The sequence below is a fragment of the Hippocampus guttulatus genome, chromosome 9, assembly GCF_054856545.1.
Source record: "Hippocampus guttulatus isolate MCC_2025c chromosome 9, RoL_Hgut_1.0, whole genome shotgun sequence".
Taxonomy (NCBI): domain Eukaryota; kingdom Metazoa; phylum Chordata; class Actinopteri; order Syngnathiformes; family Syngnathidae; genus Hippocampus; species Hippocampus guttulatus.
In genome coordinates, this window is record NC_141269.1 from 19,787,229 (window position 1) to 19,799,659 (window position 12,431).

The following is a 12,431-nucleotide window of genomic DNA, read 5'->3' on the forward strand; positions in this document are numbered from 1 at the left end:
AAATATATAGTTAGGTATAAAGTTCCAAATAGAAGAGGGATTCCTCAAAAGTGTTTGATCCAATTGATTTTAAACGTTTTATTGAGTGTAGAAAAGTCTAGGAAGTTCAATCCACCAGTTATGTAGGTATTCATTACAACAGACCTTTTTTACATAATGAGTTTTGGTTCTCCATAAGGAGTCGAAAAGCGTCTTATTGATATTTTTAAAAATGTTCTCATTCACAAACAAAGAGATTGCTGCATACGTAAGACGTGGCAGTCCTTCCGCCTTGGTTAGCAGCGTATGTCCTTTTAAAGAAAGATCTCTACCTAGCCACTGGTTAAGCTTAGCCTGGGTTTTGTTAATATTTGGGTCAAAGTTCGCTGTACATCGCATGGCCTCATTTTTCACGATGGTAATCCCTAGATAGGTAACCTTTTCTTTAATTGGGATGTTGCAGACCAAAGTCTCGTTCCAATCATGGATAGGGAACAGTTCACATTTGTTCAGATTTAGGTGGAGACCAGAGGCCGCTGAGAACAGTTCTACCGCTTTAATCGCAACAGAGACTTGGCTAGAGTTCTTTAGAAATAAGGTAGAGTAAGGTCATCCGCAAGCTGACTAGTCAGTATTTCTCTGCCCGCAATTGATATCCATTGGATAGCACTTCTTTTGATATGACAGGTGAAAAGTTGAGTACACAGTAGAAACAGAAATAGTGAGGCCGGACCGCCCTTGGCACATTCTTCTTCTTTTTCTTCTATGTCATCGTTTTCTATTTTTACAATTTTTATTATAGCAAAACAAATCAGGTACAGGGCCGTATGATATGTTCATATTTGAAACATTAAATAACAGTATATTACTGAACAACAAAGAGAGCAACAACGACAATGCCCTATTTTTTCTTCTTATTAGTTGTTGTCATTTTTAAGAATCTTTATGATAGCAAAAAAAAAAGTACAGGACATTATACTCTGTTCATTAAATCAACATCTTTGAAACATGAAATAACAGTATACTACTGTACAACACAGAGAACATCAACAATGCCACGGTTTCATATACGTTCCAATGAATTGAAAGTTTTAAAAGTATTTATAGTTTTCAGAGCTTTTTTTTGTTATTTGAGTGATTTAAAAGTATAAAATAGGAAATAGTATCGGTGTAAAAGTGTGAAAAGGTGGATTCCTAATCCCCATACTTGCACTGATGAATAAAATAATAGCTATAAGCATTAACACATTAATTATGAAAAAGCATCTTCATGCACATAATTCCTTATAAAAAACTAATTAAAAATAATAATAACTTGCCATTTTAAAGAGACGTCTTTGTAAAGAAACATAGTGGCAAATTTACCAAAATCTTTCCAAAATGTCAGAGGGAATGAGCAGATCCAGACGAGACGTTGAACTATCTGTGGGTGGCTTCCATAAAAACAGCAGTTTACATCTGGGGCAGCCCCGGCGTAGCACCGGACCAAATCTTGCCGTGTGAACACCCCTAATGTCTCTTTTAAAGTTAGTCACGTAATGGTTAATATTTATGTAATATTTTAAAAGTCACTTTCTTCACTTTGTTAGTGAGCAAGTACGTATTTGGGATAGACCAGACCTTTTTCCAGCAGATATCAGTTACAAAGCGGTTCCAAGATTACACAACATGCGGAATGGAGACATTTTTCCTGAAACAGTCTTTTCGTCTTTCGTCTTTTTTTTTTTTTCAAATAAAGGTTTATTTAGGAAAGCTAAGAAAGCCAGTAAGCTACACTACGAAAACATTGGAAATAGCATACAAAAAAGGGCTTTTGACATTTGTGGATTGTTCAGTAGTTTAATATATTGTTTGATCAGATTTGCAAATATTGCAAATTATGATACAATACAATACATGCTGATTTATATAGCGCTTTCACAACAGCGGCAGCTGTAACAAAGCGCTTAACAAAAGGTAAAATAATAAACACAACACATGACATAAAACACGGGACAGTCGTGCAGTCCTAACCACTTTTCCGTCACACGCTTTGTTGTTTGAAGCAGTTTGAGATGAAAGAGGAGAGAATCAAAGTGTCCTTTCACCAGTGGATCAGAGACGTCATGCTCAGAATGTGCACATGTCGGCTACAAGCTAAGTTTCAAAGTCAACAAGAAGCTGTAGCATCCATTGACGAAAAAAAGAGATTGGTTCACTTCTCCTGTCCCATGGAAATCCATTTCAATTCCAAGCGGCGACTCTCGGTTCCATACGCAAATACGCTCACTTGTACAAGATTCCGAGAAAATCACAATGTCCCATAACTGGTTAGCTATACAGTATTTGGAATAGGCCCGCGGGCACCGGGTTTGTGACCCCCTGAGATAGTTGTAAATGACCACCCTTGACCACGATATTGCAATAATTTCCATTTTCTGCCCTACGGTTATCGTCACGTTTGTCTTAATCATGCAAAAGAAACACAGAAGAGCCAAAGAAAAAACAAACGCAATTCATGATGAATGATAACATTCTTTTTTATTCACAAATGAGTAGTCCTACACAATTCTAAGTGTTTCTAATTTGTTTCATTGATTTTGGAATCACCCACTGTCTAATAAATTGCGAAACTGTATTTATAATGGCGGCCCGGTAGTCCAGTGGTTAGCACGTTGGCTTCACAGTGCAGAGGTACCGGGTTCGATTCCAGCTCCGGCCTCCCTGTGTGGAGTTTGCATGTTCTCCCCGGGCCTGCGTGGGTTTTCTCCGGGTGCTCCGGTTTCCTCCCACATTCCAAAAACATGCATAGCAGGTTGATTGGACGCTCTAAATTGTCCCTAGGTGTGAGTGTGGGCTTGGATGGTTGTTCGTCTCTGTGTGCCCTGCGATTGGCTGGCAACTGATTCAGGGTGTCCCCCGCCTACTGCCCGAAGACGGCTGGGATAGGCTCCAGCACCCCCCGCGACCCTAGTGAGGATCAAGCGGTTCGGAAAATGGATGGATGGATGGATGGATGGTATTTATAATTGCAGATTTGTGTGGAAGCACACCTTTACTCTTGCTTTGAGCGTATATTTATTGGCCTCATTGCCTATCCACTTGTGTCAAAAAGAAAAAAAATACTATTCTAATTTATTTAATGAGAGTTTTTGAAACATTATTTTCTAAAATCTTGAGCGTGAAACTTGAGCGTCTTCGTGTGTTCCGTCAACTATTTAGGTATCCTGTTCCTTTAAATGTTGCTGCAGTAAGGATTTGTGGGTAATATCCTTTCGTCAAGGTTGCTCGAGTGGAATCCTTTGCTAAAGAAGGTTTCAAGATTAGATGCTGGCACCTTTCCTTTATAAGTAAAGAATTCGAACGCGCTTATCGGCCAACTACTTCCGTGTCAACTCGCTCGGTAGGACACGAAAGGAAATTCATTTGCATAAACGAGAATTCGAAGGCCCACCGAGTTGACACGTTTGTTAATTTGTTGTATATAATATTTCCTTTTTACCACCTTTGAAAATATGAACACCGTTTTGTCAAGAGCTAACTCCCTTTTCGCATTCTCTCTGAGCGTCATGGCGGCTTTAACTTTTGGCTGTTTCATCACAACAGCTTTTAAAGACAGAACAGTTCCTGTGGACGTCCGTGTCTCTAAAGTCATGCTGTAAGATTCTTTGAATTCATCCTTTTTTTAGAGATCTGTGACAATATTCCGCTCGGCTTTTGTCAGATTGTACTGTGTTCTCAAACATAGGCGTGAGTGGAGAAACTTTAATGTTGCAATTGACCGCATTGCTGACAGATTCTGCGAGGGAATGCTTCATCTATAAAGTCAACAGCATTCGCAGCATCGAATAATCAATGCGAAATAAACCCCTGGTGACTATTTGATGTAAATATTGCTCGTCTAAGGTAGTGAAACCATCGGTTTTTGGAGTCAATGAGATGCTGCATATGAGACTGGTGTTCAGCCAGAAATATCCACTTTGTGTTTACAAGGGCTGGTGTTCAAAGTGAAGAGAATTTACGACAGGTGTTAGATCCTGTACTAGACAATTGACACGGTCCTCTTTAACATAATTGAACATTTCTATACACTAATTTGCAGAGCGGCAACGATCTGGGGATTTTGGGACCGATGCTGCTGGGGAGGAGGGGGTGACTAACATAAATTAAAAACGCAGTGTTTTTATATATATATATATATATATATATATATATTTTTTGCAGGAGGAATGTTGATGACTTCACTGGACCCAGAGAGCGCAGTGACCTGGGTTTCATCACATTTGACCTCTCAGCTGATATCCTTTACAAATATCTCTAAATGGGGTTTTTACTGCGTTTACGCCAGAGCCATTTTTTTACGCATCTATCCTGTGCACTTTCAAGGTGTGCCAATTCTCCCCGTCCAGTCTTCTGACACACCCACCATTAGAGCTAAGATCGGTCCTAAAAAAAATCCAGAGATGAAAGTCCTCCGGATTTCCCCGGCATTCCGGGTTTTTCAACTTTTTATGAAAATCTCTCCGGAGAATTGAGGAAAATTTGCCTAAAATTAATCCGGATATGAGTTGACAACATTGAACGAAGACGCGTTTGAGTTCGTTGTTTTGCTTTCACGAGCGTAGCCATGTTGAGACACTAACACTAGTAACAGTAAAGAGATTTTCGTCTCTTTATAAACACACTTGCTAAACCACAGTGGAACGAATAAAAGACACCGTGAACAAGACAGTTGTCGTAAAAAATATATTTGGACAAAAAGGGAAACACACAGATTGGCAGAAAAACGTGTCCATCTGACTTCGAGTGTCGTCTTGGCTAGTTTAGCTTAGTTGTTGTCGTGTGTGACGTAGGGTGTATGTCGTCGTTGCGTCGGCGCTGATTGGTTGAAATCAAAAGACTCGCTTGCGTACATGTTCGCGCTGAAGCACGCACCGATAGCGGACTATCTACTGCTGAGGCTCGCTGGGCTTGAGTGGCGTCGCCACAACAGTAATACCCTCGCCTCGCATTCTCATGGCCTCGCCATTTCTCTGAGACTTCGAAATTTCGTCGAGAACGGAAGCCACAAAGGGTGCACGTGTGCACACAAAAGGAAGATTAGCCATTGAATGTCGAGTATTGGAGTAGCGTTTTGTGTAAACTGATTCATGCGTGATCGGCCAGGTGTGTGTGTGTATTTATTTATTTATTTTCCTGGGATTTTCAGAAAAGTCCACTTTCATCTTTGAAAATCGAGCCCGACCTGACCCGAGGGTATTTAAGCCCGACCCGGCCCAAGCCCAATCACTTAACTTGATTTGCAGGCCCGAGCCCGAAGTAAACCCGAGATTTCATATTTTATTTGTGAGGACGCGGGAGGAGGAGGAGTGATTTCTGATAACAAAGCCTTGTCTTTTGGAACGAAATCTAAGTTAAACAAGACTGTATAAACATTTACATCTTTTACATTTCTGTTTCTGAAGAGGTTACATGAACCGACAATTTTCCATCATTGACGGATTTTTTTTAAAAGCATCTTCATGCACATAATTCCTTATAAAAATTATCATTGAATAATAATTCATCATTGACGGATTTTTTTTAAGAGTGGACGGGGAAAATTTAAGGCCGTCCGTCATTTTGACGGATTGAAAATTGCCCCGTTCACCACAGCAGCAGTACGTCCTTAGGAATCGAGCGCAGCACTTGAAGAGAGAGAAGCAGAGAGACAAAGAAGAACAATGACGGCTGCATCATAGAGGATTGAAGGAGTTCTTTGAATTGTCATTGCGAGAGTTTCATACAGTACGTGTTGTGATGAGGCCACTTCTGTTTTTTGCGAACCACGGTCTCTCGTGGCCAAAGCTATTCACAGCCATAACAAAAAAAAAAGTCAGCGAGAGAGAAGCCCGGCCCGAACCGAACCCGAAGCAATGATTGACATTTAGGGTCGGGCTCGGGCGGCCCGACCTTACCTCTACCCGCCATGCGCATAAGATAATAAGATATCCTTTATTTGTCCCACACCGGGGAAATTTACAAAAAAAGCTTATAACGCGCACAATGACCGAAGAGGCGTGACTCCTTGAATTCTGAGAGTGGCCCTAATTCCCAGAGTGTGATGTTTTCATGAGGCATGAATTGCATAGTGATCCATTTGGAAAAGATGCAAACTTTAAATGTGAAATTATTGGGTATGAGGTACATTAGATTATAAGGCGCACTGTCGGTTCTTGAGAAACTGTAATGCTTTTAGATGCACTTTATAGTGCGGAAAATACAGTTCTTTATTGGATAATTGTGAAGGTAGCTAAGCTAAAATGTTATTCTTGATGTTAGTTAATTTGTCTTGGTTACATAAAATCTAAACATGTATGTAGTTCATTGAAAGTGATTTGAATTATTAAAATACAGAATGTGAAATGCTAAATTACAGTTTCGTTTCGGTTTACCAAATAATTTTGTAATCATTTAAATTGTATTGCCTGTGATGGTTATAATGTACAAGATAAATACCGAAAGTAAAAGACTGCAGCCGGACTCTTCTGAAGGTTTGCGTTTGTGTGCACAAGTCGGGAAGGTTGTTTTTCGACAGGGTTCATTCAAGCTTGCAACAACACTGAAACATTCACCGTTTTAATGGCCATAAACTTTGGCAGAAAGATTTTGCTACGTGCGCACGCACGAGCAAAACTTTGGCACTCATGAGATACGAAGGCCTTACATTGATGCTACAATCAAACCTTATTACAACGTACCTAGCGGGACAAAACTAATCTGTACATTATAACGGGAGTTTGTGGTAACCGTATCCAATAAAATGGCAGTGATAATGACGTTTACGTTATATATATATATATATATATATATATATATATATATATATACCGGTATATGTCGTTGCCAGCAAAAATCGGCAAATTGAAAATTAATTCCATAAAATTGGGACTGGGTTTGGGAGTAAATATATCTTCCAGGGAAAAAAAACATATGACCAATAGATAATTTAAATACAGTACACGAATGAAAATAAATTATCGCTTATGAAACCGGTCAGATTCTCTACCAGCAGGCTTAGCAAGTTTTCTGGCGGAAACATGTTACTATATATGTACATTTCTGAACGTAACATTTGTTCTATATCAGTTACTACATAATGCATAATGTTGGTATTGCAGTGTGATGTTGATTTCACGTCAAAAGTATTTTTCACATCTTGGACCGTGAATGGTAAGGCACAGCCCATGTGTTGTCCATGTGTAGTTCAAAGTGACAGAAGTGATCTTATGCCTGCAGGTGCGTAAAATGAATTGTTGTTGTTTTTCCTTAACTTTTGTACATTTGCAGCCAATATTTGACTGGAATGTAAAACAGCTCTTTCTCTATTTGTCTGCTGAGTACACAACAAAAAGCAATGTAAGTTACTTGAAACAAAAGCACATGCCATCTTACCAGTACACGTCTGTGTACTTTTTTTTTTTCCCAAGTCAAATTTTACCACAGTCCAATGCAGATGTTGCAAAAATGCCTATTTCAAAGACAAAAAGATGAGTTGAGCAACTACAGTATGTTATTAGCATATTGATATAAACCCCTTTTATATATACTGTATATACTGTGTATATATATATATATATATATATATACACACACACACACTTGTGTATACATTTTTTTGAGATACGGTACTTTATGAATTCAGGACAATGTTTGCTGTAATTGAAAATGTGAATTTATTCAAACGTGTTAGTGGACATTTTGCCACATATTGTATCTGCCCAAAACATTCTGCAAGTTGTAACATAAAATGTTTGCGTGTGTGTTTGTTTATCAGTCTTTGAACCAGGTGGTGCTCTGGGATAAAATTGTCCTACGAGGAGAAAGCAACAAACTGAACCTCAGAGAGACAAAATCCAAATACTTCTTCTTTGATGATGGAAACGGTCTCAGGTAAGGCATACACGTGGCTGGTGGTTGAAAAAGGCTGAGAATAAGCTTTGTCTGTGTACGTACGTATACAGTATACGTATCTACACAAGTGGACAAAATTGTTGGTACCTCTCTGTGAATTAAAGAAAAGCTCACAGTGGACACAGCAATAACTTGAATCTGACTGAAGTATTAATATCTTGAAATTGTATTAAACTTAAACGGTGAAAATGAGACATTGGTTTTGAATTGGCTATAGCCTTGAGGATCTTAAATTTCTGAGTAGTATTTGCGACTGTAATTACAGAAACATCAAGTTGATAATGTGCTTGTCTCTAACAGTCTTTCTGAGACAATTCCTTCCTTCGCTTCTTCTGATTTATGGTTACAATGTGTTACAAACCATGTCAGCAAGCAGCACAATGACTACTTGTCACACTTTAAATGGGCTAACTGACCGATTACAAGTGTTATGCCTACCTATGACGCTATTTTGGGGGCACACCTTGGTTGATTACGGCGGCAAATGTTTTTTTTTTACCATCATATTGTGTCGGCCTTTTTCCATCTTAAACAGGAGTGCCAATAATTATGGAGAGTACTGTTCCCATTCTGCTCAGACCACAAACATGTATCTAAACAGTGGTACAGTGAGCATTCATTTGGATGATTATTCACTTTGACTTGACTTTGTATACGTGCGCTTCATGGTGGCACCGAACTCAACAATTTCTTCAAAAAACAGCCTTCTAGTTGTTTCATGCCACTCCAAGAATGACATATTGTGTCTTTGAAACAACCACATAGCCTTTGGCCAGATAGCTTGATGGCTTTTGTCTGCTTGTGTAATGCTAATGCACACACAGGCATTGTTGAAAAAAAAAAATTAGTCACGATCAGGCGAAATCCATTGTACAGTATCAACAAAAATGACTACTTTTCAGGGGGAAAAAAAACTGCGATCTCACTTGAAATCCGCAAAATGTTTTTTAAAAATAATATACCTCACCGCGTGCACACACACACACACACACACACACACACACACACACACACACACACACACACTTCAATTGTCCATCCATCCATTTTCAAATCCGCTTATCCTCACAAGGGTCGCGGGGCATGCTGGAGCCTATCCCAGCTGTCTTCGGGCAGTAGGCGGGGGACACCCTGAACTGGTTGACAGCCAATTGCACCGCACACATAGACAAATGACCATTTGCGCTTACAATCACACGTAGGGACAATTTATTAACCTGCCACACAGGTTTTTGGAATGTGGGAGGAAACTTGAGTACCCGGAGAAAACCCACATAGGCATGGGGAGAGCAAACTCCACACAGGAAGGCCGGCGCTGGAATCGAACCCTGCACCTCTGCACTATGAGGCCAACACACTAACCAGTCGGCCACCTTAAATTTAACAAAACAAGCTCAATCAAACTTCACTATTTTTATTTATTGTCTAGAAAACATTGACACTTTCAATGTCGGTAACAATTATGCCACATGGCTTCTGCAGAAGCGGTGGAAAATGGATGGATGGATGGATGGATGGGCTTCTGCAGAACTCAGAAATATGCAGGTTGTACTACACTTCTCGGACATTTTGGGCATTCAAGGGTGCCAATATATTTGTTCTTAAAGTATTTTCACCACTTTAAATTGGTATATGTTGCGTAAAAATAAAGCGGGGACAGCATGGATTTGTGAAAAAAAAATCTCTCTCTCTCTCTCTCTCTCTCTCTCTTATATATATATATATTTTTTTTATATTTATATATATATATATTGATTGCTGTATTTGAACATACTGGGTTTCCGCCCGACAGCGGTATACAATCCTTTAAGTACCGTAACTGGCGTGTGAACACAAACGGTGCAGCAACACATATAGACAATAGATATAACCTCTCAGTTATAAACGTTTATACCAGCTATATACGTTATATACTCTAAATTATATATACAGTTACTTCATTCTCTGCAAGGAGCTGAGATGTCTATACCGACGTTCATTTGCAGTCTGTTTGTCTGTCACACTGCCCCGGTGTTATTTAAAATGAGATGGAAACTGGTTAGTTAATTTCAGTTCTATATAATTATGTATTGCGTGTTTTTCTTCTTATCTTAAGTCAACAGTCTCAAACCTGGGTCTTAAACTGGACAGTGATTTTACCAGTGATTTGACCGGCAAATTGGTGCCATTGTTAAATCCAGCTTCTTTCATCCTAGGCAGCTGGCTAAAGTAAAACCTCTCCTGTCTGATGAGCACCTTGAGACAGTAATTCATGCCTTTGTCACATCCCGGCTCGATTACTGCAATGCCCTTTCTTTGGAGTCCGCCAGTCCTCCATTAAGCGTCTCCAGCTGGTCCAGAATGCTGCTGCTTGCCTCTTGACTGGTACTCGTAAGAGGGAGCACATAACTCCTACTCTGGCATCCCTTCACTGGCTCCCGATGCATTTTAGAGTTCTTTTTAAGATCCTGTTATTTGTTTTCAAATCTTTAAATGACCTTGCACCACCTTACCTCTCTGAACTCACCCGCCCCTACACACCTGCCCGGCGCCTCAGGTCTGTGGACCAGACATTATTAGAAGTACCAAGAACTAAGCAGAGACTCAGAGGGGATCGAGCCTTTTCCGTTGCTGGTCCCCTCTCGGAATAACGTCCCGCTGGAAGGTTTGCAAGCCCCCTCGCTGGCCATCTTTAAAACCCGCCTCAATCCTATGTATTGTGTTGTGTTATTTTTGTTATTTTGACTTCAAAATGGCGCCGCGAGAGTGGCTGCCTTTCCAGCAGCTCCTATATTTTGTTGTTCTACTTCTTTCTTTCATAACTTTGCTGCTGTGAATTGGGAATCTCTCCATTGCGAGACTAATAAAGGTTTTCTTATCTTATCTTATCTTAAAACTCACTTATATTCCCTGGCATTTGACTCGGCATAAGACTTGATCTTAGTTTTACTGTTGGTGCTTTCTACTGATTTATTGCTTTATTGTTGTATATATATGATAGTTGCTCCATGTACAGCACTTTGTATACAGCGTTGGCTGTTTTAAAGTGCTCTATAAATACAGTTGAGTTGAGTAAAAGGAAAACTTTCGTTGAGTGTCATTTTTGTCATTAAAATGTTACATTTTTTGGGAGAGAGCGATGTTACAATGTATTAGGGGTGTAACGATGGAAAATTAATTATCAAATTAATAATTATTTTTCATTCAGATTACCATAGGGACCTTGTGTGACTTAAAATTGTCCCAACCTTTGAAATTTCAGCCTCACATTAACTATTCAGATTTATGTAGTCCCCTGTGAAAGCAGATTGATTATTCTTTGTGTTAAAAAATAAGACATTAGAAAACATCTGCTTTAACTTTTGAAAACAGTGATCATCTTTCCTTATTTTCTGATGTTATTGGTCAAATGAATTTGTTTTATTAAATCAGATTTAATTAATCAATAAAATAATCAGAAGACTAATCCATTGTTAAAATAATCGGTAGTTGCAGCCCTAGAATTGATTAATGACTTTTCTATTCCTTTCACTGGGCATCGATGATTTCAGGTTTAAGGCATGAATATGATCATGGAACATGGTAAACTTGTATCTCAAGGCAGCACTGCACAGCTTCTTTATCCATCTATGACATGTCGCAATAATACTTATTCACGCATTTCTTGTTTTCTTTGCATAACAGGGTGATTTTTTTGCCTGAGGTCTATGATGGTGCTTTTTATTGTATTATTTTGTTGTTATTTTTCTGTGCGTTTTAAGAATGTTACCTTGGTCAACTCTAGGATGCATTGTGTGGATACTGTTTTGAATGGTGCGTTGGATAGAGCTTCATTTTGGATTTTTGGTCTCCTTGCATGGTTTTAGGTGACTTGCTCTATTTTTCTTACCGGCAGTTTCGACATGATTGTTGAAACGGGGGCAGTCAAGCAAGCCGTGTGCGCGTCTGTTTGTTCCTGTACAGTGTACACAAGTGTCAAGTGTGTACAGTGTACACACTTGACACTTGTCATTATGAGTGCTTTGTGTGAGAGTCAATCACTGACATGACTATCTTTCATCCAGGGCCAACAAGAACATCACTCTGACGCTGTCATGGAATGTTGTACCCAACGCTGGAATACTGCCACTTGTCGCTGGGAGTGGACACATCAGCCTTAGCTTTCCTGATAAATATGAGACTCCAAAGAGCTATTAGAGTGAAACAGAATTTCCGTTTATAATTTACAGCATATTTCTCTCCACAGAGGCTTTTTCCAAGTGCAGCCATACTGTTAATGTATTAATTAATTCATGTAATTTTCGGTGAGAAATAAAATAAGAGACTGGAACAGTTTTGATCCTTTTTAACATCTCAGGCACAGATTAAGAATACAAGCTTTGTTGTTAGAATAATTGAAAAATGGTCATAAAATAGTGTTTACTGTGTCACATTAGGGTAGACGGTATACTATGGATTGGTAGTAGAATTTCGGGACACACTACACTGACCACACTTGTCTTAATCACTGTGATTTATTCCATAAAGTCATTATTCCACCA

The 12,431-nt window shown here is 39.2% G+C and overlaps 1 protein-coding gene across 1 annotated transcript; it reads left to right on the plus strand.

Moving 5' to 3' along the window:
• Positions 1 to 3,326: 3,326 nt before the first annotated feature.
• Positions 3,327 to 12,220, plus strand: spcs3 (signal peptidase complex subunit 3). The gene is made up of 5 exons (XM_086120692.1): positions 3,327 to 3,616; positions 4,183 to 4,256; positions 7,280 to 7,356; positions 7,775 to 7,890; positions 11,955 to 12,220. Exons 1-5 carry the CDS (start codon positions 3,474 to 3,476, stop codon positions 12,085 to 12,087), a joined length of 543 nt encoding a protein of 180 aa, XP_085976818.1. The 5' UTR covers positions 3,327 to 3,473; the 3' UTR covers positions 12,088 to 12,220.
• The last annotated feature ends 211 nt before the right edge of the window (positions 12,221 to 12,431 follow it).